Source organism: Orycteropus afer, unplaced genomic scaffold, assembly GCF_000298275.1.
Source record: "Orycteropus afer afer isolate SDZICR_OR568_19922 unplaced genomic scaffold, OryAfe1.0 scaffold00031, whole genome shotgun sequence".
Lineage (NCBI taxonomy): Eukaryota > Metazoa > Chordata > Mammalia > Tubulidentata > Orycteropodidae > Orycteropus > Orycteropus afer.
In genome coordinates this window covers 12,610,186-12,636,795 of record NW_006921618.1, presented here as the reverse complement: position 1 = coordinate 12,636,795, position 26,610 = coordinate 12,610,186, and the positions used below count along the sequence as shown (strand labels likewise).

Sequence of the window (26,610 nt, the reverse complement as noted above, 5' to 3'; positions counted from 1 at the left end):
GTCTGAACCACCAGCCTTCTGGTTAGCAGTCAAATGCCTTAGGCCCTACGCCACCAAAGATACTTTGTTGTTGTTGTTGTTGTTATGTGCCGACGAGTCAGCCCTGACTCATAGCGACCCCTCCTTGGGTTTCCGAGGCAGTATCACTACGGAAGTAGGATTGCCCAACCTTCCTTCCGAGGAGTGGCTGCCAAGACTAAGCAGAAGGAAAACATTGCAGAAGCTAAGGTTGGACTTCAGTTTCTTTGGACCTCAGTTTTTATGGCAAAGGAGATTTCATTGTGAACTTTAATTCTTCCTCCTTTTGAGAGGAGGATTGGAGGAGAGGTGTTCCTATTGTTCAAGGCAGTTTTCTTGTGGAAACTCTGAGGAGCCACACAGCTCGTGACTGGAGAATGGAAGGGGGGACAGGCCTGGATCTTGCTCCACTGAAGGGTGGCTTTGGAGAGAATGCCAGCAACAGTTGTCACCCCTTAGCCTGCATGAGAGTCACCTGGAGCACTTGTTAAATGCAGACTTGGTGGTGGTGGCGGGGGACTCAGAGCCTCTGAGTCAGCTGGTCTGGGTGAGGCCTGAGAACAGGTGTTTCTAAGGAGTTCCCAGGTGATGCTGATGCTGCCGAGCCAGGTTTTACATTTTGAGAACCACTGATCCTAAGCACAACATCCCACCCCAGGTGCTGGGGGGACTTCCAAAGGAGGAGCGGGTTGGCATGGAGAAGGGGCCTCCCTAGAGTCCAGGCAGGAGGTCTGAACTGCTGCTATCCCTCCGGAGGCAGGGGTGCGGGTGTGTGGGGCAGGGAGCCACACCCCTGGCAACGTTGACCAATTAACACAAAGGCCTAAGGAACCAAAGTATGTGTGTGCTCTTTTCCTCTACTGTCTCAGCCCCTGGACCAGGGGCTTCCCTACTTGGACACTGGCCTGTCTTCCCACTTTCTGCAGGGGAGGAAGAGGAGGGGGACTTTGTTAATTGGTGAATTGCGTCAGCCCTGACACCCCCATCAATCTTAGCCAGGGAAGGGGTCCCTGCACTGAAGAGAGGGCCACTGGCACTGATGATATTGTATTTGTTCTTTCTGGGATCTGCCTGTTCCCATGTGGTGAGCGCTTCCTCCCGCTCTCTACCCCTCCCCCTACTTCTAGAATCCAAGCTTAGTCCCATCCTCCCTCTGTCCCCCACAGCTGAGATCCTGAAATAAAATAGATCATTGCTCCCCTAGCCTGGTTCCCTGTGTTGGTTCTCACCTTTGAACTTGGAAGGAGGCCAAACCAAAAGAAAACCAAACTCACTGCCCTCGAGTTGTTTCCAACTCATAGCAACCCCTCCTTGGGTTTCCAAGGCAGTATCACTACAGAAGTAGATTGCCCCATCTTCCTTCTGAGGAGTGGCTGGTGGGTTTGAACCACCAGCCTTCTGGTTAGCAGTCAAGTGCCTTAGGCACTATGCTACCAGAGCTCCCATATATGTATGTATGTATGTATGTATGTACATATGTATATATGTATGTATGTATCTATCTATCTGTGGTATATGTGTTTCTGGGCTCTGTTTTCACCATTCCCCAGAAGGCTTCTGGAAGCGTTATCTCAGTTACCATTGTTTCCACCTATTTGTGAAATAAGTCATGGGCAGCTGGCCCATATAATTTATTGTCCAAATCTTAACACTTGTGAGAGTGAATGGGGCATTCTCAGTTACACTGTTGGAACAACAGGTTAAAAACAAAACTGTCATGAGCGAACCAGGATGAGGGTCACCCCAGACGTGGGGTCATTTAAGTTAGGGTGGGGGCGATGAAGGTGGTGGGGAAAGGCCCCGTGGGCTTCCGTGGAGGCTGCCCAGAGGCAGCTGTTTACCTGGGAGAGCCTCTTGAGGTCTTGGTTTCCTCCTTTGTAAAGTGGAGGTGCAACCTTTTGCCTGCCCTGCCTCCCTTCCAAAGTTGTAGGGCCTCCAAAGCAGAGGTGCCGCGCTCCCGGATTCCTGGTCAGTCCCCTCTCCCTCAAGCACTCAGCATCCTCCGCTGCTCCCCGCAGCCGCCGCTGGCCCCTGGAGGCCCTTGGACAGTTAACAAATCTTCATTCCAATTTCCCATTTCCGTAGTTTCAAGGCTAACGCCAAAATGCTTGCTCAGTGCGAAAAGCAGAAAATGTTCAGATTTATTGCTTTGAGAGTTTGGCCTGTCTCCTGGGTCTGGTTGATGCCGTTTCCTGAAAGTTTCCAAGCATTTTGTTTAAAAAGAAGAATTTTTGACAGCAGTGTTTTGCTTCCCATTTATGCCAGATTTTATCATTTACAAAGAGCGAGCCCATAATGGCAGTAACAATCATTGCTACTGTGTATTCAGTTCCCACACCTGGGAGCTCTATTGACCCTTGAAACAACGCTGCCAGGCAGGGAGGGAAAAGCAGGGGCTCAGAGAGGTGAAGGGGCTTGCCAAGGTCACACAGTCTGGGGAAAGGGCAGGGAGGAGTGGGTCCGTGGGGGTCCCATCCTGTCATGCTGCTCTGCCTGTCTACCTCCATCCTGATTTGTAGATAAACAGTGAGTGGGACAAACAGGCTTTGGCAGAGGCTGGAAGGAGTAGAAAAATAACTAGATATGGTCAAGGGATCTTCAAGTCTCCAAACAATATATTTTTTTGCTAAGATTATTTTTGTAAAGATGTAGGTGGTGAAGATCCTTTGGGAATACAGCAAAAATGCAACGCACTGCCGTCGAGTCGGACCCGAGTCATAGTGACCCCTCCTTGGGTTTCTGAGGCTGTATCTCTATGGAAGTACATTGCTCAACCTTCCAAGCAGTGGCTGGTGGGTTTGAACCGCTAGCCTTCTGGTTAACAGTCAAGTGCCTTAGGCACTATGCCACCAGAGCTCGCTTTCCATGTTCCTTAGCCTGTACTATGCAAAACGCAGCCGCTAACCATATACAGCTGTTTCAGTCACTTTATATATGTATTTTATTGTGGTGAAAATACACACTAAAACATTCACCAACACATAAACTTCCATGTTGATGACGCAATAACATTGATGAAATTTTTCATGTTGTGTCACCATTAACCTGTTGCTGTCACTGAGTCGATTCCAACTGATAGCAACCCTATAGGATAAAGCAGAATTATCCACCAGGGTTTCCTAGGCCATGGTGTAGTGGGTAGGGCATTTGGCTGCTAACCAGAAGATCATCAATTCAAACCCACCAGCTGCTCTGAGGGATGAAGATGAGGCAATCTACTTCCTTTATAAAGATAAGACAGCCTTGGAAACCCAAAAAGGATCACTATGAGTTGGAATCGACTCAATGGCAGTGGGTTTGATTTTTTTTTTTTTTTTTTTGAATCTTTATGGAGGAGCTCTCTTGTGGTACACTGGTTAAAGCGTTCTGCTGCTAACCAAAAGGTAAGCAGTTAGAAACCACCAGCTGCTCCGTGAGAGAAAGATGATGTGGTCTGCTTCCGTAAAGATTTATAGCCTTGGAAACCCTATGGGGCAGTTCCACTTGACTAGAAGGCAGTAGATTTCTTTTGGAATCTTTACAGAAGCAGACTGCCACATCTTTGTCCCTGACAGCATCTGGTGGGTTCAAACTGCCCACCTTGGGCTAGTAGTTGAGCACTTACCAGGACCCCATGTGCCACCATTACTGCTATCACTTTGTAAAATATTCCACCATTAACATAACTTCAATGCCCTCAAAGCAAAAATTCCTCTTTCTGCCTCCCTCCCATCCCCTCTTACCTTGGGTAACCATTAATAATCTTTGGTTTCTATACATGTGCTTATTGCATTTAAGTGAGATCATACAGTGTTTGTCCTTTTATGACTGACTTAATTTGCTCAGCATAATAATGTTTTCAAGATTTATCCATGTTGGGGGCATGCATTGGCTATTTTAAATTAAGTAAAATGAACTAAAATAAATTCAGTTTCTTGGTTGCACTTCATTTCAATGCTCGATACCCATATGTGGCTCGTGGCTACCTTCTTGACAGTGCATAGCATGCGTCCATCAGCCCAGAAAGTTCCACTGGATTCCACTGTTCTGAGCCATCAGCAAGTTGCTCCTGCCTTGTCACAGCCCCTGACTGTCCTGGAGGAGGGAGAGCCACTGACCCACGTGACAGACGTACCTGTTTCAAGATAGGTTCCTCTGCCACAAAGGCACCTACATGCCATCCCAACACCTGTACCCCTCTACTCTGCTCTTCTGCGGCCACAGCTCCAGGCATGCAAATAGAAGACAACCCCAAAGGAATGTCCATTAACTGAGGCTTTGCTACTCAAAGTGTGGCCCGAGGACCAGCAGCATCAGCCTCTCCCGGGAGCTTGTTAGAATCGCACAATCTTGGGCTTCACTCCAGATCCACCGAATGTGAACCTGCATTTTAACAAGGTCCCCAGGTGACTCATGTGCACATTCAAGTTTGAGAAGCTGACTTAAGAAATAGGCTGACCGGGATCAGGATCCTGCCCCAAATACGGGGAACCAACAGATATTTTTAGATACAAAAAACCAGCACCAGTTTCCCCCTCCCCCCAGTGGAATGTGATAGTGTTAGTCACAGAGGGCTGAGCACCCTGTACCACGTGATCAGTGAGCGTATTTCCTAGGACAGACCCAGAGGGAAGCTGTGGGGAGCTAGCCTGCTCCCCAAAACCAAAGTGGGGTCACCCCAAAATCAGAGGCCAAAGGACTGAGATCCACAGCTTGGATCTGAGGGACTTCCCCTTTAAGTCAGATTTTTGATTCTTGCTTTTTTCCCCAATGCATTTGGGTTTTGCCCTTTGCAAATCCAAAGACACAGTGTGATACACAAAGCCAGTGTAAGTACACATCATTTTGAGGGGAAAATGTGTACCCCCCCTTGCAGGGGTGTGGTGCTCCACAGGCCTCAGTGCCTGGTTGTTGAATCCGACTCGTAGCGCCCCCAACGTGTGAAGCATAGAACTGTTCCATATGGCTTTTTAAGGCTGTGAGCTTTTGGAAGCAAATTGCCAGGTCTATCTTCTGAGCTGCCTCTGGGAGGGCTTGAACTGCCAACCTTTCGGCTCATAGGTGAGCACTTAACCTTTTTCACCACCCAGGGACTCCATTCAGTTCTGGAGCCAGGTGCTAATGAAACTTTCTGGGAAGGAATCTGCATTAAGCCCGCCTATGAAGAAAACAGGTGCAAAAGTGCTTCTGTCCTCAGCAAGGGTGAGGACGACGCTTCAAACGAGACGTGGATCATCGAACTGGCCCCAGTCAGGGAGGCAAGGCTGCTTCTGAGAAGGGTTGGTCGCTAGGCACCCTCCTGCCTTCGATGGGGATGACTCATGCCTTAATTTCTTCTTTCCTCTCAGACTACCTTGAGTCTTATTTATTTTTATCCCTGGCATGGAGTTAAGTTGCAAAAAAAAAAAAAAAAAAAAATGTTCTTTCTCCACCTGCAAGGGCCCTCCCAGAAGATGAATTTTAAAAATCTTCATTTTTACAACTTGCTCCCAGCAATAAAGCAGAGGACAAGAACACCAGGAGAGGAGAGAGGGACAGTAACATGGGCCCAGCAGGGGAGCCCGAGGCCTAGGAACTGCAAAGCGGTGCTGAGACCGAACAGACAGCCGTTCTAGGGGTTGATTGTGAGGAACTAATTGGGCAAGAGTGAAAAGATGGCCGGTCAAGTGTGACTCCGCACAGCTTTCATTATAATACTGGGTAAGGAAAAGAAAGGCAAACCCTGCAAAGGGTTTGAGCTGCTTTTGTCTATTCAGCATGCAGATCCCCTTATTTTGGTAACAAACCCGAGTTCCGAGAATTGCCCTTTGTCCATTGCAGGGGGGCTGCGTGGGTCTGTCCATTAGGATATCCAGGCCCTCCTTGGCTAGGGGTGGGCCCGTGACCTGGGCTGGGCCAATTTGAAGCTGACTTCCTGGAGCGGAGAGACAGTAGGATCTGGAAACATTTGGACTTACCCATCCTGATGGTGGTGCCTGAGGGGGCTGCCCCCTCGTTCTGGCAACCTGGACCCCTGGCCATGTCCTCATTCCAGTCATTCTTGACATGTGGCTGTTCACTCTTGCATGAGATTCCACGTGCCACCCCAAAAGTCGAGCATTTTGCTTAAGTTAGGAAGAGTTGGTTTCTATTATTTATAACCAACAATCCAAATGTCCAGTAATAGGACTTAGATCACTGAAGTCCAGTACAGTGCCCAGTGGCACATTGTTGTTGTTGTCATTTGCCATCGAGTCGGCCCCGACTCATAGCGACCCCTCCTTGGGTTTCCGAGGCGTATCACTACGAAAGTAGGAATGCCCAACCTTCCTTCCGAGGAGTGGCTGGTGGGTAACCAGGTACAAAAACCAAAACCAAACTCACAGCCATCAAGCTCAATTGGCATAACAACAACAACAAAAAAAAACACCTCACTGCCATCGAGTCAGATCCAACTCATAGCGACCCCTCCTTGGGTTTCCGAGGCGTATCACTACGAAAGTAGGAATGCCCAACCTTCCTTCCGAGGAGTGGCTGGTGGGTAACCAGGTACAAAAACCAAAACCAAACTCACAGCCATCGAGTCAATTCCAACTCATAGCGACCCCCACTGGGTTTCTGAGGCAGTATATCTTTATGGAGGTACATTGTTCCAGTTTCCTTCTGCAGAGCAGCAGGTGGGTTTGAACCACTGACCTTCTGGTTACCAGCCAAAATGCCTTAACCACTACAACACCAGAACTACCCAGGTACAGGGATGAGAAAAAGTAAATTTTTGACAGGGAAACATGTTCATGATATATAGTTAAGTTCAAAACAGTATACACAGTATCAGACCATGTTTGCAAAACACATTCTACATATTTGCAGAAAAAGGTTTAGAAGAAAATGCAGCAGTATTCATTCTGGAGGGTGGGATGGTGAACGTTTTTTCTTTCTGCTTATCTTTATTTCCTAATCCTTCTACAATGTTTATGTAGTGGAAGAGTTTTCCTGTCGTTTTGTTTCTTTAATGGGCACAGGTGGGTTGCCGGAGCTATACTTCTTGACGCCTCTCAAGAGTGAAGTGATTTGCTGAACTTATTTACCAAATAAGCAGGGCTCTTGCTCCGGGGGCTGCTCACCTGTCTCTCTGGCTTTCTGTTCAAGATGCTGGGAGCACCTGCGCAAGGATGAAGCCCCACCCCCCCACCCCACCACACACACCAGTGTTAGCCCACGATTCTCAAGGTGACCTTGCCGGTGGGAGTTCTTCCTTCTACTTTGTGGAGAAGAGGAGCCCAGAGAAGTGAGATGACCTGAGGTTCACACTGAGGGATAAAAGCTAGGTCACCTGGCCTGGAGCCCCGACGCCCCAAGGGCTGCTCAAGTCCACCATTAGAACCCAAGTGAAGCAGCTGAACATGGGGAGGGGCTCTCGTTATCTCGTGAGTTCAGCCTGTGGACCAGCTGCAGACGGGGTGGGGCGACGGGAGGGAAACCTCTCACTCAGTGTTGGGACCTTGCTCTGCAGAGTGGCCTCAGCATTTCAGGCCCCCTCCCAGCGGACACAGGTGATGATCACTGGGGAGAGTGGAAAGGGAGTCCTGACTTGTGGGACGCGCATCCATGCAGGATGCTTTCCTGCTGTTCCTTCTTATCTTCTAGGTTACCTGCCTAAGTGGCCCTCCCTGATCCCCTAAGGGAGGTCCTGGTCACTATTACCTTGGCCCTATTTGTCTCTTTTGTGGCATTTCATGCCACTTGGAGTTACTTTGCTTATCTATTTACTTTACAAGGAGCTCTGGTGGCACAGTACCTAAGGCATTTGACCTGTAACCAGAAGGCTGGCGGTTCAAACACATCAGCCACTCCACAGAAGGAAGATGGGGAAATCTACTTCCGTAGTGATACTGCCTCAGAAACTTTATAGTCTATTGCTCCTCCCTTGACTGTACGCTCCCTCTTGACAGGGTTTGGACTGTCCTGCTCACAGCTGTGTCCCTGACATCCAGCCCACATCTCATCCACTGCAGGTACTTGCCAAGTATCTGCTGAATGATCAAAATGATGAACAGGGGGTATAGGGCAGGAAACCACAGAGGCCAGGCTCATCTCTGCCTTTTACTGGCTGTGTAACCTCAGGCAAGTTGCTGCCCCTCTCTGGGCCTCTTCCAAGCCTCAACCTGAGTATAAATATCAATTCCATTTAAAGGACTGGCTTCACACCTCCTGAATATATTAAAGCCAATTTAAAAGGAAGGTAATAGAAGCTGGAGTCAATGATTCCTCTTTTACTAAATTATCCCTTACATCAACTGCTTGTTGATAATTCTGACGGTGGTAATATCGTAGTGGTTTTCCCAGGAGTCACTGATGTGCAAAGAGCCTAATCGGGTTTCTTATGCAATAAACTCTTTTATTCTAGTTCACAGATTTTTCCATTACAATCATGAAAATAGTAGTAGTGATTCATAACACTGAGACCCAAATCAAAGGGGAGCCCCTTCTCAAACGGAAAGGTAAATGACACATAATTGAAGAGACAGCATATGCTGGGCAAAAGGCATGAAACGTATAGAAAACGGGGCCAAGGCTTTTGTGTGTGTGCAAACACTTTAAGATTTCGTTGATCAGGAAGGCCACCGTTTTAGAAAGCACATGGTTTTGAGAATGATAAAACTGTGATAAAAACCAACTGTAGAGAAAAGGCAAAATCAAGCAAAACAAAACGAAAGGGAGTGAAGCTGATGCAGGGGGTTGGAATGCAAACATCCGGTCCTCTGGCCCTAGAATGGCAAGTTGAGTGGGTTTCATAGAAATTCTTTGTAGAAAGGAATGTCGGGGGCCTGCTGTAGGGTGGCCCTTTCTGACATCACTTCGTCTCCAAGTCCTTGTCTCCTCATAGAGGAAAAGAAGTTGCTTGTCCGACAGATCTGCCGGGGTTGGGGGCTACGTTCCCAATCCCTGTGAGAACAGTCCCAAATCCCAAAAAGGCAAGACATGTCTGTGGTGGCCCCAGGAGCGGTGGGGAAAAGGGGTCAGTGTCTGGCCCTGGTCCTGCTGGAGCTCTCCGAGTGGTTCACCGGGAGCGGGTGGGCCTCAGTGTTGAACACCCAGTCTTCCAGGGAAAGCACGTCATCTTCAGAGAACAGAAGAAAGAGATACCTGTGCCCCAAGGCCGGGCAGGGAAGCAACAGACAGTCGTCAGTGCCCAGTGAAGGGCGGGCCCCCAGGGAAATAACCTCAGAGGCCTCTGCAGTGGGCTGGGGCTGAGACCACAGGGATGTCAAAACCAGGGCCCAGGGAAAGCACTAAGCTTTGGAGTCAGACCAAACCCAAACCAAATCCACAGCCTTTGAGTCTATTCTGACTTCTGGCAACACTATGGGACACAGTAGAACTGCCCCATAGGATTGCCAACAGTGTAAATCTTTATGGAACTAGACTGCCTCAGCTTTCTCCCACTGAGTGGCTGGTGGGTCTGAACCACCAACCTTTTTGTTAGCAGCTGAATGCCTTAACTGCTGCACCAGACTAAAGGGGCGGGGGGGGGGGGGGGGGTGGGGGGTTTTGGTAGCATAGTGCCTAAGGCATTTGACTGCTAACCAGAAAGAAGGCTGGCGGTTCAAACCCACCAGCCACTCCTTGGAAGGAAGGTTGGGCAATCTACTTCTGTAGTGATAAGGCCTCACAAACAGACCTGGTTTAATCCTGGCTCTGTCCCGTCTCACTTTGTTACACCTGCCAGCTTCACTCAGGTACTCTGCCTCCCTGGCCCTGCATGTGAGCCCTGCTAGGCGTCTTCACAGCCTACTTCCCCTTTCTTTCCCGAAGTGGCCTGAGTGCCGCACCAGCCCACACTCTTACTCTGCTCCCTTAGAGGCCTTCTGAGGGGACTCTACGTGAAAGTACGTTGAGAGCACTAAACAAAACAGCTTCCCCGGGCATGGGAATTTTCTACTGGAAGGAACTGACCATTCTAACCCATCTTAAAAGGTTAGAGCACAAAGGGCTTGCTTTGGGGACCAGCAAGGGAAAGAGGTGGCCAACTTCTACTGGGGGCGGGGGGTGGGGAGACAGAGTGATGGAACAGTAATGCTGCAGAGGCCTCAGAAGGAAAAGTTAACAACAGCCGCCAGTATTGGCACCGGGCAGGTGTGTTATCTCATTCATTCTCAGATGCCCTTATCAGGGTCCACCTGCATCATCATTACTGTTCTCGTTTTGCAGATGAGGACAGAGTTTGAGGAAATGCAAGTAACCTCAGGAAACAGTTTAAAGAACTTGAGTTCTAAACATCACACCACTAATATGTTGGGGGCTGGATGCCCACCCAGGAGCTCTGGTAGCATAGTGTCTAAGGCATTTGACTGCTAACCAGGAGGCTGGCAGTTCAAACCCATCAGCCCCTCCTCGGAAGGAAGATGGGGCAATCTACTTCCATAGTGATATCGCCTCGGAAATCCAAGGAGGGGTCGCTATGAGTCGGGGCCGACTCCATGGCAGTGAGTTTGGTTTGGTTTTGGGATGCCAGCCCTGTCTTTCAGTCCCAGGGCTCACCATCTGGAGGAGAGAAACTGTCCTGGGCTCCGGGCTCACCTGGGGGCTTAACCCTGAGTTCTCAACCCCTGCTCCCACTTGCCCTGTCCTGGAACCACAGAATCTGACTGCTGGTGAAGGGGGAGGAAGGCTGACCCCCGCATCCTCCCACTGCTCCGTCCCTAAGAAAAGCTTTCGGGTAAAACCATAGACTGAGCCCCGACTCACTTCAGTGTCTCTGCCAGAAAGAAACTCTGCTGCTTGTTGTCGTGGTTAGGGATGCTGCTGTAGACATCCTGGATCCCAGAGAAGCCCCCTTCTGTCCGGCAGTATTTCTCCAGGGCCTGGGGAAAAGGAAGGCTGCCTGAGTGTGGGGAGGGGAAAGCCTCCCCAGGACTCAAGCCCGCCAGAGGGCTGGGGCTTCTGGACAGCCAGGTGCCTTTCAGGGTTTGCCTGCCCTGCCCCCATCCCCAGGGCTGAGGGCCCACACTCCCTCTGCCTCCCCCTGAGAACTCAGTTTCCACAGGCTGCTTGCTCTGAGTTCTGCTACTGGCTGGAACTTATGAGGCTGCTTCTCTTGGCCTCTTTGGGAAACTATTCTGACAAATGCCTCCACGGTGGTAGAAGGAGATGAAAAGGTAGGCCATGAGGAATAGACTCCGGACACCTTCAGGATTCTCTGTAGAGACCTGGTCCTTGAGCCAAAGGCTGTCTGCATTTCTGCATATAAATATATTTTGTATATGCATGCAACTTTTACACATTGAGGGGTTTACAAGATGGGCCCTGGGTCAAGCACCAGAGCTTCAGAGAAGTAAGTAGACTCAGGTCAGTGCACATGCTTTGTGGGTCATGGAGACCAACCTGAGCAGGCACCCCGTGCCCTGTGCGAGCACAGTACTGAGTTTACCGTGGTGAGTTTACGGTACTGAGTGTGTGCCTCTTAGAGATGGTCAGGCCTTGTCATCTACAGAGTTGGGACAAGGGGCTGGAGAGGACAAGCGGGGCTCAGCAACCCCGAGGGACCTTCTGGAGTCCCCACAGCTGCCTTGACATCCAGCCCAAAGAGGGCCAGAAGAGTTCCAGCTAGGAGTTCAGGGGTTGAGAGGAGGGTGTGCCAAGGGGGCTAGTGAAGGAGCGGCTTGGGGGCAGGGCCCAGAGAGGAGTTGGGGGACCTGGGCCTGGGCCAGTTTTAGGAAGAGGAGAGAGGTGAACTGCTGGCCTGGCAGCTAGTTCCCATTGGAAAGGAGGCACAGACACTAGGCTGTCCAGGCTTCAGGGTCGAGAAAGGGTCTGCTGGGAAAGGAACGGCCGCATTGTGTTCTGGGCTCTATCTGGCTGCCCCTGCCTTTGGTCCTCTGAGTTTACCCCACACCCAAAGGCTATGGACTCTCAGGGTGACCAAGGCACCAACCAGGAGCCTTTCCACAAGTTTCTGACCTGCTCTGTCCCACAGTAGCCAGTGCCCAGCTCAGGGCTCTTGGCTCCACAACCTTGACCTTCTGCACTTTGAACCTCATCCAGATGTCAACCTGGCTTGACCCTCTGCTTGGTGCCTGAGCTTGGGGATTTTTGACTCCATCTGTAAATTCTCAGGGGTGCCTGCCTCCCCATCACTTGCCCCCAGGGCTCACTCACCATCACCACTTCCCAGCCCCATTCCCTATAGATGGGGTTGTGGGTCTGCCGCCACAGGTACATGTAGCTCTCCACCACCTCGGGCCGCAGGATATAGTAGCTCTCGCTCAATTGGGTGGCCACTGCCTCTCTGCCAGAGTTAAACCAGAAGGCCTCAGGCCCAAGCTTGGTATCTGTAGGAAGATCCAACCAGACAGCCTGGGTCAGACCTGCCACCTCCTGCTTTTCAGGATGCTGTTGGGGTGATGGTCAGTGATGAGCTGGCACAGGGTGGACTCTGCAGGAATGGCCTGATGAGGCTGCTCCTGGGCTAAATTCATAGCTTCCTTCTCGGCCTCACCTGGCTAAAGCCTGACCCTTGAGGCCTCAAGTTTGCAGTTTGGGACTCTGAGAATCCAAGTGAACTACTCACAAGTACAGTCTGAGAAGATCAAAGTTCAGGCACTGTTCCCCAACTGTGTATTTTCAGACACTAGCTCTTCAGATGTTAACCAGATAGAGTTCAGCCAATAAACGGTTCTCGGTTTAAACACATTTGGGGAACAGTGGGTTAAGCAAAGTGAAACAGTCTAACAGTCTGTTATTTGCAGGACTTATCAGGTCCTTTAGTAGGTTAATGTGTATTGATGCTTCTCCACAGACCTCCCCCTCTCCCCCCCAGGGAACTGCTTTTAATTCCTCCCTGAACCAGCCTTCTCTAGAAGGCTGTGAACTCTAGTTCACAGTTTGGCTAACTGCTGAGGTGAAGATGAGGTGCCAGACTTGCCTAGAAATGGACCCCCTACACAGGCAGAGGGAACAGAATAAAGAAGTCCTGATGACGTCTAGTTTTTTATGGTTGCCTTTTTTTTGGTTGGTGTTGTTTTGTTTTTTGGACAATTTGCTGCCATTCTGTCTTCTGGGTGACCGTAACCACCACTGCAGCCACAATTTCCAGCTTTGTGCTAGGTGCTCTACATACATTATTTCAAATCTTTAAAAACTATTTTTGTGCTAATAGATGTTATTCTCCCTCTTTCATGCATGTGGAAACTGAGGGTCAGAGAGGGTAAGTCATTTGTCCAAGGTAACACAGCAAGTCCTGGCTGAGCTAGGATGTGACCTTGAATCTGATACCTTTTCCCCAGGCTATGCTCTCTTTCCCTTTTGGGTCTGACTCTCTAAGTCCACAATTGAGGGTGTGTGGGTCAGCTCTTTCTCCCATAATGCCTGTACATCCTTCTAGCTCAGCTGTATGCCCAGCTCTGGCCTCAATTGGTGTCCATCCTCCCTCCACTAAGGCTCAGGACCCTGAGAGGCCCGGGGTTGCTTTTCCTTGCCATGGGGACTGGAGAGCTGTGGAGAACCTCCTACTCTTCCACGCAGGGCTTCATGGAAGAGGAATTAGCTAGACTCTGGGCCCTCCGCCCCACTTGAACGGCACTGCCATTCCTGATCATCAGCAAATAGGTTTGCCAAGCTGCTAATGGGGTGAGGGCAGCAGTGACTGTTGTCACCATCCACGGGACAAGCCAGGCTGGCGGGAACAATATGCTCTATTAAGTGGGCTGTCTTATATGGTCTGGGCTGATTGTCCCCAACAAATAGCAAGCTGGTTATTATTCCTGAGATTTCCTATTTGTCTATGGCCCTGGCAGCATGAGCTCTTTGAAGGGAATGGAAGACCAGCTTTAAGGATCTGCTGTGAATCGCTGGCTTCCTGGAAACAGCTCCAGGAGACCCGGATTGGACAGGAGCCATCAGAGTGTCCGAGTGTCTGCGGTGGGCCTGGCGGGCAGACGGGTGTTAGTTAACACAGGCCCCCATGATACTGGTTATACACAGGGGGCCAATTGCTTTCCTGTGGGCCCCATCCCCTCACTCCGGGAGACCCGGATATTGTTCCCACTGAACAGATGAGCAGCAGAGCAGTATTTGAACCACGGTTTTCACTGAAAATCTTGGGTTCTCTCCTTCACTCACAGCAGGCATCCCTTGGGGCTGTCTAGAGAGGCAGCATGCAAGGTGGGACTGGACGTCAGAAGACCTGGGTTCTAGTCCAGGCTCAGCTATTCATGTGCGGTGCAACTTTGGCCAAGTCATTTCCCCTCTCTGGGCTGACTTGGTTTCCCTATGCATAGAACGAGGAGTCGGGTTCGTGCTGTTTAATGTGACTTCTGCCTCTAGCATTCAGCAGTGCTGCAGTCAGTGCTGGGTGGGATGATGAAGAAGCTCTCAAGTGTTTTGTGTTCTTGGATCAAAGGGCCAAACGGGGTGGTGCCAGGGGGTGGTGAGATCCACTCCAGGGTGGGGGACAAAGGGTAAAGGAATTTGCTAGGCTCAGGAAGCCAACGTTTCCGCTGCAGGGACTGGAGGACCCTCTCCTCTGTGCCCTTCATGAAGGACCCTGGCCAAGTCATATCTGAGCCTCAGTTTCCTCATCCATGTGAGATTCAGGGAAGAGGTGTGTCAAGTGCCACCCAACATCAGTCAGGCACACATGGAATGCTCAATACAGCATCATAGTTTCCCCTTTAGACTACAGTCTCGGTGCATAGATAGCACATCTCTCATTCAAGTGCTATATAACTTCCAAGGGAGTTCACTCATTGCTGCTCTCCTGCTATTTCCGGTCCTTCTTGGCGTCTAGCCTCAGTCTCTCCTGCTGCCCCTTCCCTAGGCAGGGTTACCTGAGCGGGCGTATGATTCGTGGCACGTCTTGGTGATCTGGGCTGCCAGCTCTCGGTAGTGGGCCCTCTTTTCTTCCTTGGCATCCTCAGCGCCGAGGGCAATCATGCCCCCTGAGAAACAGGCCAGGTGCCCCATCTTGTGGTCCAGAATCCCCCCTCGCCACTCAGCAATGTAGGTCAGCCCCCCAGGAGAGACATTCAGCAAGTAGGTCTCTATTGCCTGGGAGCAGGAGAGGGATTGAGCAGGGAGAGGGCACGGGAGGGGACAGAGAAGGGAGGGGGAGAGGGCGGAAATGAGTATCGTGGAGACAGCAGTCGATGCAGCTGTGCCAGCCCTCCAGCCCAGGAAGCCAGGCACTTCTGGGGGTGGGGGGTGCTCCCTGGGGAGCTCCATGAGTCTTTTCAAATGATCCTCCTCCTGCATTACGACCTTTGCTAGGGGTCCTTCACCTGTGGATGGGCTTCAGGGAGTCTAGAAAGCCCCCAACACTGTATGTAACATTTTTGTGTACATGCATTTTTCTGGGGGAGAGGGTTCATGTATGTTATCAGATTTTCAAACAGGACCCACAGAGCATGAAGAGCTGCTCTCCATGGGCACTTTATCACCCAGCTCCCCATGTGATGCCCTCAACAAGCCGGGCAGACAGGTTCTGGTAGGCTTTACAGACTTGTCCCAGGTTACCAGGCGGCCAGGGGTAGGGCTAGGATCCCCAGCCTCCCAGAGGACTGCTGCTTCCATACCCAGTGGCTGTTCTGCTTTGGTGGGAAGCAGCGCTGAGACCCCTTCCCTGCTCTGTGGGAGGTGATGCTGTTGGCAGAGGTCCCTGGCATGCTGGGGGATATGCAGGTGTCAGGTCACTGTGCTATTCACTCCCTGCTCTTAGTCCAGGGATGCCTGGAGACAGGATGTGATGGTAGTAGCCATGCCAACAGCCCTCAGCCATACTCTAGGATGGACTGTGGGTCCTGGTCCACTAAACGGGGGCTTCTGGGACCCTTGCAGGCCTCTGCTTCCACTCTTGCCCCTCCAATCTGTTTTTTTTTTTTTAATTTATTTTTATTTTTTAAATGCATTTATTGAAATATAATTTATGTATAGTGAAATGCACAAAACTAAAGTGACATGGGTCAATGCCTTCCAATCTGTTCTTGAGGGGAATCTCTGTACTCTGTAAATCACAGATCAGATGGTATCTTGTGCCTGCTTAAAACCTTTCAGTAGTTTCCACTCTTTGGAGAAAGTCTGCAGGATCTCCAAGACTCTGATATGTACCCTGAGCTTTAACCTGATGGTGCAAAAACAGCTCTTGGGGGCAGACTCCCTGGGTTCAATGCCCCTTCCAGCAGTTCCAAGCTGGGTGATATTGGGCAGGTTATGTGTTCTCTTAGCCTCAGTTTCCTTGTATGTAAAATGGGGATAAGAACCTTACCTACTTCATAGGTCGTGAGGATTAAATGAGGTGTGGCTCAGAGTTACCAGGTGTCAACATCTGGGAGAGAACACAGACATGGGGTGGAGGAAGATTCCTCTAGGGAGCAGGAAGTCAGCACTTTGCAGACCATCTCCCATAGAATTTAGGACCATTCCCATCTGGGGTTAACCCCAAACTGATTCATTATAGAAAAGAGGAAATTATAGACCAGTTTCTCTTTGAGGATAAAATGGAAACAAGCAGATGCAAAAGATAAGACACAGGCTTTTTAAACTGAGCAAAACACAGACAGCATAGGTTGGCAACCAACTGGTCAGAGACTTAAATCAGAGCAAAAGACAGTGCATAGAGCAGGCAAGGGTCAGAGATCTGGGTTTGAGTCCCAGTTCTGCAATTTGAGAGTTGGGTGATGCTGGGCAAGTTACGCCACTTTTCTGAAGGCTTATCTAAAAAGTTTCGGAAGGAAGGTTGGGCAATCTACTTCTGTAGTGATACTGCCTCGGAAACCCAAGGAGGGGTCACTATGAGTCGGGTCTGACTCGACGGCACATAACAGCAACATCAAAAAAGTGGGGATAATAATTCCTGGGATTGTGCTGAGGATTAAGGGACAGATTAAAGGTTCCTTCTGGGGAGAACCTCCAACTAACCATGTCCAAGAGGGATTTTGAGGTGAACCAGGCTCTTCTGCAATCTGGCAGCCTGTATGTGGAGGCAGGAGCACTGAATTTGAGGTTAGTCAGATCCAAGTTTGCATCCTGGCCCTGCCACTTGTTGCTGTGTGACCCTGGGCCTTTCTGAGCCTCAGTTTCATCATCTGTGAGCTGGGAATAATATACCTACTCCCCACTTATTGACGATCTCCTTACCAACACATCACATTTACGACAATAGTAAAACATCTACCACCTATTTTACACATTAACAACGTAGGTCTGGCAGTAACAAACACTGGGATGATGCAAGGTGAGGGTAACACTGGTTGTGATGGTTAAGGTTATGTGTTAGCCTTGCTGGGCCAGTGTTCTGGTTGCCTAGTGCTGCTCTGATAGGAAACATACCACAAATGGGATGGCCGTAACAAATGAGTTTATTCTTACAGTTTGGAGGCTTGCAAGTCCAAGTTCAAAATGCCAGGCTCTAGGGGCTGAGTGAAAGCCCCTCAACCTTGGGGTCCAGCTCTGCCTCTGCTCCCGGTCCACTGGAGCTGGAGGCGTTTCTTCACTCAGACAGCTGCTGGCTGCTGAGGCTGAGAAGCCCCAAGGTCGACAAGTGAAAAAGGCACAGTCCCGATGTTACCAAACCACACGGCAGGCCATTAACTTAAGTCCATTGTAAGTCCCAAGGTCGGCAGAGCATAGCAGGCTGCTGAGCAATGACACGGCTACATGCAGGGTCCAAGCGTGCCATAGGCTAGAGACCATTCTCAAAGCTTTTCCTTATATACAGGAAGCAGACCACATCCCAAAGACAGCTACTCAGCTGCTTGTGGTAGATCCCACCATGGAGCTGATTGCCAGTCTCCTCATGGGGATTAACTACCAGCAGCTGCCCAGCCACTCAACCAGGCCCAGCCAAGTTGACACACAAACCAAACTACCACAGTCATGATTCTCAGTGATTTGGGAGTTACATGATGATGTAATTTGGCAGTTATGTAATGATGTGGTCACTCTCCATTCTGTGATCTGATGTGGTCATTATCCATGCATGATGCCGACTGTTGCATAATGACTTTGTCTTTGGAACCTGACTATGTCGATAAGTGAGGAGTGTGTATACCTGTTTTGCCAAGTTGTAGAGACTAAATATGACCAGGTCCTTGAAGCCTGGAGGAGGCCTGAAGTGACAGAAGGTCTTGCTGTGACTCTTTTTTTTAATCGTTGTTGTTGTTGTTATGTGCCATCGATAGACAATGCAAAACCGGATGTGTGAAAGGGTTCATCTTTGTGGCCTGCACCTCCCATGCACCTCTCTATGCCTTCCTCTTCTTGCTGTGATTCTTGTTGCCTCTCCTCCTGTGACCACAGGGGTGTGCTCTATGGGACTGGTCTACATCCCCACGGCCATCCCAGCTGTACATTCATCTAACCTGGTGGTTTCCAACCCAGGCTGCACATCAGAACCACGGTGGGAGCTTTCAAAAAGGGCTGGCTCTGATTTAATTGGCCTGGGGTGGCACAGGGAGATTTCAAAGCTAGTTTCCTGCCCATGTGCACACTGGAATCACTTGGGGAGCTTTAGAATGCTGGTACCTGGGCTCCACCTGCGGCTCTGATGTAACTGGTCGGAGGTGGGCCTGGGCATCAGGATCTTATAGCTCCCCAGGCAATTTTAACATGCAGACGAGGTTGAGAACCACCGGCACATTCTTCAAAGCCCCAAACTTGCCAGAGGCCCAGCCTTTATGGGGTCAGAGAGGCTCCAGACTCTTCACTGGGGAGATCAAATGCAGGGAGCAAAGCCAAGTTCTATCCTGTTCAATCAAGTGCTTCCATAAAACTCCCAGTTTGCTTAAATAATTCATGGCTATTTCTTTCTTTGAATCCTCAACTACAGTGTGCCCTGAGGGAGGGAACCAGGCTGCTAGTTAACTTTCTGTTTACTGGACTGTGGAGACTGCCCCTCTCAGCAGCAGGCCCTGGCCACCAACCGAGCCCTAACCTGGGGGTTGCTGGGCATGGTCTGTGCCCGGTTAAAGCCTGGCTGGGGGTAGGGCTTAGACTTAGGCTGGTCTGGGACTGGAGTTTCAGCAGCTGCTTCATGACTGAGGTGCTGGTTGCTGGGGGACTAAAAATGGAAAATTCAGCACCGAGCCCACAGTTAAAACATCTGTGGCTTCTGAGACCTATTTCAATGTCAAGGAAAGCACTATCATCATTCCAGGCCAAATTTGTGGGATAAGAGGGTAGTGAGAGATCATCCGTCCATCCAGCTACAACTGCTTACGTTCGTACGTCAGTCTGTCCATCTATCCATTTCTCCTTCCCTCTATCTTTTCAACGTTCATCCATTATTTATTCATAATTATTCATTCATATGGTACACCTACTATGTGCCAGGCCCTGTTTTAGGAGCAAGACATACAGGGCATATGAGCAAATAAGATCCCTGCTCCTACAAAGCTCACATTCTATTTGGGAAAGACAGACAATAAACAAGTTTATTGATAGTTTTAAATACTGACAAAGGTAAGGAAGAGAATAAGGCTGGGGGATGTGATAGAGAGCATCTAGGAAAGGCTGCTCTAGGACACTGAAGCTGAGAACTCACTGATACATGGGACCCAGCCATTTCAATGACATTCCAGGTAGAGGAGACAGCAAATGCAAAGGCCTTGAGGTGGGAAGAGCCTAGTGTCTGAGGAAGAGCAGGAAGGCTGGTGACCACAGTCAAGAGAGCAGAGAGGAAAGAGTTAGGAGACAGGTCTGTGACCTGCCGGACCCAGGTCATATGGGGCCCCTTGGGCAAAGAGGAGGAGTCTGGTTGATTCCAAGTGCTAAGGGGAGTGAGTGAGGGGAGGACCATGCATTTTCAGCCCCTCTGGCTGCATATGGAGAATGGACTCGGGGGAGGGAGCAGAGGGGAAGCAGGAGTCCAGTTTATAGGAAAGTGGTAGCTAAGATCAAGATGGCGGCAGAGGAACTCCGACTGGCTCAACTTACTTTATGGGGAAACTGAGGCCTGGAGCAGGAAGGTGTCCAGCACAGTATAGTGCCTGCCCAGTACCTTTTCCCTAGGGGGCTCAAAGGTGTCTGTTGATGGGCTGATGTGCTTCCAATAATGTCCCTGAGTCTTCCCCTCTCTGAAGAGACTGAGCTCAGCTTCTTGTTTCTCTTTCATTCCTGCTCTGTGGGCAAATTCACTGGACAGACCAGCAGTGGTACAAAGCAGTGCGAATAGCGCTGGGGTTGCTGAGGGAGACCTGGCTCTAGTGCCAGCTTTATGCTGTGTGGCCTTGGGCAAGTGCTTTTCCCTCTCTGTGCCTTGGTTTCCATCCAGGAAAAGACGAGCAGAGCTAGATGTTCCGGTGAGGGAGCCCCCTCCCAGTGGGGGCATGCTAATAATGATGAGACTCTGATTAGAGGGAAAGATGGCTGAGGGTCTTGCTATGGCAGCCTCCCCTGGCTCTGGCTTCGTTCTGGGCTCTGGTCTGTTAACTATGGTGGGAGGGTGGAGTTCTGGACCAGGGTTTCTGAATCTGTCACTTACACTGAGACCTTGGACAAATCAGTTCACCTCCCTGAGCCTGGGTTTTGCATCTATTAATTGAGGATGCCAACATGGCCCTGATTTCAGGGCTGCAGAGAGGAGTCAGGAGACAGGGTGTGTCAAGTGACTTGTTCAGGTAAGGACTGTCTTGTCATGGCCCCGGCCAGCCCGCTGTGGAGAAGGGTGGGCAGAGCCTTAGACCATCTGGCCCCTGTGTGCCACCAAGAGAGCCAGTGGCTAATGGCCAACCACCCACAAAGAACCAAGCACTTGTCTTACCTCTAAAGCTTCGTAGTACATATTTTTAGCCTCCATATCTGTCTTGGCCGACATCAACCAGGATTTGATCAAATATTCATAAAAACTGTCCCCGAGTCCTCCAATTGAGACATGGTCTGTGAAGGGAAAGAGGACAAGAGTGTCATCTCCATCTGCTGGCACTGTGGCCGACGCAAGCATTTAATCACCAGCTACCAAAACCTGACAGGGGCTGAGAGGAAGGCACACATGACTTGTCCTGTGGATGGTGGCAGCGGCGGCGGCGGTGGCCAGTACGTCTTGAGACCGATCATGCCACAGAAAGTGTGCGGGCGCATCTGGGTGCTATAAATCATCTAGTTTTAGCAGGCTGCGCCAGCAGGGCCTCTGGTTATTAACTGTAAATGAGTTGCATTTCTTTAAAAAGATAATCTGGTGGCAGGGAGTTCAGAGATTTTTATTACCCAGTGACAAACATGGTAATTAATGCTTGGCATAAAAGGCCATGGAAAGTAGGAACGAGAGCCTTAATTTAGTCGGTCAGACCCTCGAGTGCTAAGCCATTCTGGAAAAACGGAGTTTAAATTTAGCAAATTGGGATAAATGAAGTTCAAAGGAGCAGGGAAAGAGAAGAATTGGGTCTGAATACCCGCTCTCTCCCTTGGTGGCACCCATGCCCTGTGACTGCGGGCCAGCCTGTGGCTGCCCCGAGATGCCCACGGGGCAGGGCCCGTCCAGGTTACGGCTGAATGAGGACCTCTCTGCAGACAGGGAGGATGCTGTCCTAGGAGAAGGATGGGCTGCCTGGAGAACACTCGACCACAGAAGGCACGGGACGTATTTCACTCACATGCTTTAAAAATTAACAACAGGGATACAAAGGCATTTAACAGGTATCACAATGAATAAACTTCAGTTCTATGTTATAATTCAGCTAAGCAGAGACGGAGACAAGAGGAAAGGGAGCTGGGGTGTGGGGAGTGGGAAGAGTGTTGAGAAAGAGGGGACAGGAGAGGAAAGAAAGTGTGTGGGGAAGAGAAACAAAACAGGAGCAGCTACAACTATCTACCGTGGCCCAGGAGAAGGAGTCCTGGGGTTGCAGTGGTTAAAGCATTTGGCTGCTAACCCAAAGGTCTGTGGTTTGAACCACTCTGAGGGAGAAAGATGAGGCAGTCTGCTTCCTTAAAGATTTACAGCCTTGGAAACCCTATGGGGCAGTTCTTCCCTGTCTTATAGGGTCGGTCTGAGTCAGAATCGACTCAGTGGTAGTGGGTGGGCCAGAAGCTTTACTGGATTATTTAGCATTTCGTAGTCCCCTGCAGGATAAGCACTATCAACCCCATTTCCCAGAAGGAAAAGCTGACAGCGAGCCTAATTAAGGTGTCCAAGGCCACCCAGACAGTGAATGGTGGAGGCCACACTTTCGGCAGCTTTAACACAGTCAACCAGAGAGTGAAAGGAAAGACGCCCAGAGAAAGAAAGGCCAAATGTGAAGAGAGAAGGACCAACAGACAGAGGGTAAAGACAGACGGGAACCTGGAAAGGGGGCTGAAAGAGGCTAACTGTACAGTAAATCAAGCAGCCCCTCCAGCCCCCTTCTAGCCCCATCTGTACAAATCCTGAGCCAGCAAGGGTTCAGGAGTGGGACAAGCACTTGCCCAAACTGCACTGCACCTGATGAAGAAGCTCTGCAAGGAGCAGGAGGGCTCGTGTGGGGTGGGGGCCATCAGCCGGACCTTGTGAAGGGGAAGAGAGAGAAAAAGAGGACTGAACTGAGGGAGGGTCTGCGTGTGCCTGGCACTGCACTGGGAGCCTTCCACTGTGCGGGCACCTTCCACCTGTGCTTAGTAAAGAAGTGTGTTTCGGCAAAGTGTTCCCTCCATCCCCCAACCCCAGGTGAATGGCACAGCTTGGTCAAGTGCAGATGGGCAAGTATGTCCACAGCCTGGTCAGTGGATGGCATGACCACGGCTGGAGCAGGAGGCCTGAGCAGGGCATGGCGGGAGGTGGGGGAGAGGCTGGGCAGGGAAGCGGGGTGAAGGATGAAGGTCAAACTGGGTCAGCCTCTACTTAAAGCCCTTCCGCAGCCCCTACTGCCCACAGGGGGCATTGGCTCATGGGCATGGTGGCCAAGGCCATGGTCCTCTCCAGACTCATCTCCCGCCCTACCTCCTCTCACTTTATTCTCCAGTCACCCCAAACACTCCTGGCTCCCCCTACTCACCATGCTACTTCTCACCTCTGTGAGAAAGCTTTGCCTGTGCTGTCCCCTCCTCACTGGCCACATAACCCAGCTCCCAGACCCTCCCCCCGAGTTACTGTGAGGATTCAGTAGAATAAGGCCCATGGAAGAGGTGGGCCCAGCGCCCCTCTGGGGAAGCACTCAGCACAGTTCTCTCACCACCGCTGTGAGCTGTGCTCCCAGATGCTGTGCTCTGAGTGCCCTCATGGGGGATTGCCTCCCCTGCTACACTGTGGGCCCCTCGAGGGGAGGGACCATGCCTGCTTCCCTCTCCATGACCAGCACCTCTATGGCCGGTACACAGACGATGTCCAGGAAAGTGCTGAGTCAATGAATGGAAGGTCATGTTATGGACTGAATTGTGTCCAACACAGAAGTACGTGTTGGAATCCTAACCCTATACCTAGGAGCTCTGGTAGCATAGTGCCTAAGGCACTTGACTGCTAACCAGAAGGCTGGCGGTTCAAACCCACCAGCCACTCCTCGGAAGAAAGGTTGGGCAATCCTACTTCTGTAGTGATACTGCCTCGGAAACCCAAGGAGGGGTCGCTATGAGTCGTATAAGTCGGGGCCGACTCGATGGCAAATAACAACAACAACCTGTAGAAGTAAATCCAATTGAGAATAGGGTTTCCTTTGTTATGTTAATGAGACTTTATCATGGTAGGATGTGTCCTTCACCTAATCACTCCAAAAAAACCCAGACCCACTGCCACAGAACCAATCCGGACTCATAGTGACCCCCACTGGGTTTCCGAGGCTGTAAATCTTTATGGAAGTAGTTTGCCCCATCTTACTTCTATGGAGCAGCTGGTGGATTCGAACCACTGACCTTTTGGTTAGCAGCCAAATTCCCTATCCACTTCACCACCAGAGCTCCTTAAACCTAATCACTTATGAGTTATAAAAAAGAACAACAGAGACACTGTTAAAGTTATGTGTCAACTTGGCTGGGCCTGGTTCTGAGTGTCTGGGCAGCTGGATGTAGTTATCCTCTATGGTGAAACTGGCAATCAGCTCCACGGTGGAATCTGTGGTGAACAGCTGAGTAGCTGCCTAGGGATGTGGTCTGCTCCCAGTATAGAGGGAGAGGTTTTAGGAAAGGTCTGCAGCTTTTTGGCACACTTGGACCCTGCATGTAGCTGAGTCTTCATTTAACAGCCTATCATGTTTCCTGCTGATCCTAGGACTGTCTCTGGACTTGAATTAGTGGCCTGCCGTGTTGTTTGGTAACACTGGGACTGTGCCATTTTATTTGTTGGGAGCTGAAGCCCAAGGTCGAGGGGCCTTCACCCAGTCCCAAGAGCTGGCACTTTGAACTTGGACTTCTAGCCTCCAAAACTGTAAAAGAATAAACTGTTTGTGAAAGTCACCCATTTGTGGTATTTTCTGTTAAAGCAGCACAAAATGACTAAAACAGACACACAGAAAGAGGGGGGAAAAAATCATGGACGGGGGGAAGACTGATGCATGTGAAGATGGTTAAGAAACCAATGACTGTTGGGGTTATGGAAGCTGAGACAAAGAGCTTTCCCCTGGAGCCGATTCCTTGAACTTCTAGCCCCTAAACTGTGAGGAAATACATTCCTGTTCCTTAAAGCATCCATTTGTCCTATTTCTGTTACTATAGCACCAAGAAACTAAGATGGGCGGGTTTGAGCCTCAAATGCTGAGTGGGGGAGTTTGGGCTTCACCACATGGCCACAGAGTGCGCATGGGATCCGGTTAAGGGCTTCATCTGACAAGGGCAAGGGTGTGTGGTCAACAGGAGCCAAGAGTCTCGTGGATGTTTGGCATGAACCTCTTTGGGATATGCACACAGCCTGTTAGGGGGACTCACCTGAAGAGGAGAACTCTCATTCAGAGGTATAAATTTCTGTGTGTGTGTGTCTTCCCCAAGATAGTGTAGCACACTGCGTGAAGACTCATAGCGGCCCCTCCTTGGGTTTCTGAGGTGGTATCTCTACACAAATAGATTGCCCAGTCTTCCTTCTGAGGAATGGCTGGTGGGTTTGAACCGTCAGCCTTCTGGTTAGCAGTCAAGTGCCTTAGCCACTATGCCACCAGAACTCCTGGGAGAAGCATGTTGTTGTTGTTGTTATGTGCCGTGGAGTCGGCCCCGACTCATAGCGACCCCTCCTTGGGTTTCCGAGGCAGTGTCACTACGGAAGTAGGATTGCCCAACCTTCCTTCCGAGGAGTGGATGGTGGGTTTGAACCGCCAGCCGTCTGGTTAGCAGGCAAGTGTCTTAGCCACTATGCTACCAGAGCTCCTTGGGAGAAGCATAGGAGTTGGGAATTAGAAGATGTGGATCTGCCAGTAGCTCTGGGCAAGCCACTGCCTCCTTTGGGCCTCAGTCTCCTGATCTATAAACTGTAAGAAGGGAGCACCAGTTGGTGTCTATGACCCTTAAAGCAGAGATGGTTTTGCTGCTTCCTGACCTTGTCAGCCCTTTCATCACACTTGGCAGCAGGAGGCTGAGCTACGAGCCTGGGACTCGGCTGGCAGGAAAGCAACATGAAACTGGGGGAACTGCAGGCTGGGGCTGATGGGCACCTCACATGCCTCTGCCTGCCAGGAAGAATCCACATTCGCCATTTCCTTCCCACTGAAAAAAGGGTGGATTCAAACCATGGATAGAAGGACAGATTACTCCAGAGGCCACCTGCAGGGGCTGGTGACCCACCTCGGCTGCTCTCTGAGCTCTAAGTGGCTCTGCTAGGGTTGGTCTCATCTGTGCCTGGTGCCATAGGAGCCTGGTGGGTTTATCCCACAGCAGCAGGGAGGGTCTTAGCTCAGGTTCAAGGAGGAGTGGGGAGCAGGCAAGAACAGAGGCCTGGATACCCAGGAGGCAGCCCTCTTCCTCTCTTTGCTTCTCTAAGCTGCAATTTCCGTGGCTGTAAATGGGTTAAACAGTCCTTGCCTGTCCTGTCTACAGGCTTGTCCTGAGGACTCAAGAAGAGAAAAAAAAAAATGTGAGTGCACTTAGCTTATACAAGCTGGTAATGCTCCCATCTGCTGAAACAATACACATGCACCAAAACATAACCAAAACCCCCCTGCAAAATCCACGGACACCCTGAGATGACCGGGGTGCCAAAGCTGGGAGGAGGAAAGCAGGCACCCGGATGAGCAGGGATTTATCACCTCCCCTCTGCTTTCCAGCGGGCCACGGATTCATATATTATTAATATGGAGCAATTTTCCATATGTGACCGACTTTGCCAAGACCTGCATCCCCTGGTGCAGCCTGAAAAGAAAAGGATGGTTCCCAGCGGGGACTCCCCTGTAATTTGCTGGGGTAACTGTTTAGGCTGGGAAGCCACACCCCTGTTGCTTTTTTTTTTTTTTTTTATGGGTTTTACTGCATCGTCCTCAAGTAGCTAAGGCCAACAAAGTAGTTTATCTCTTTACCCAGTCAGGCCTTGCAATGAAAAGCAATAACAGTTATTGAACTGTCCCTTCCTATGGCCATAATATATAATTCAAACCTTCATTTTCTCCCCGCCTGTGGTGGTGAAGTTTGTGTGTCAACTTGGTTGGACCTGGTTGAGTGGCTGGGCAGCTGGTGGCAGTTACTCCCCATGATGAGACTGGCAATTAACTCCATGGTGGGACCTACCACAAGCAACCGAGTAGCTGCTTTAGGGATGTGGTC

The 26,610-nt window shown here is 50.4% G+C and overlaps 1 protein-coding gene across 1 annotated transcript in view; it reads right to left on the bottom strand.

The window, feature by feature from the left end:
• Positions 1–8,996: 8,996 nt before the first annotated feature.
• MAN1C1 (mannosidase alpha class 1C member 1) overlaps positions 8,997–26,610 on the bottom strand; it is a 203,677-nt gene continuing 186,063 nt past the window's right edge. The window contains exons 8-12 of the mRNA XM_007935748.2: positions 20,732–20,847; positions 14,805–15,024; positions 12,136–12,308; positions 10,726–10,841; positions 8,997–9,123 (exon numbers count right to left, since the gene is read on the bottom strand). Coding sequence (XP_007933939.2) covers positions 8,997–9,123; positions 10,726–10,841; positions 12,136–12,308; positions 14,805–15,024; positions 20,732–20,847 — 752 coding nt within the window. The remainder of the gene's footprint in view (positions 9,124–10,725; positions 10,842–12,135; positions 12,309–14,804; positions 15,025–20,731; positions 20,848–26,610) is intronic.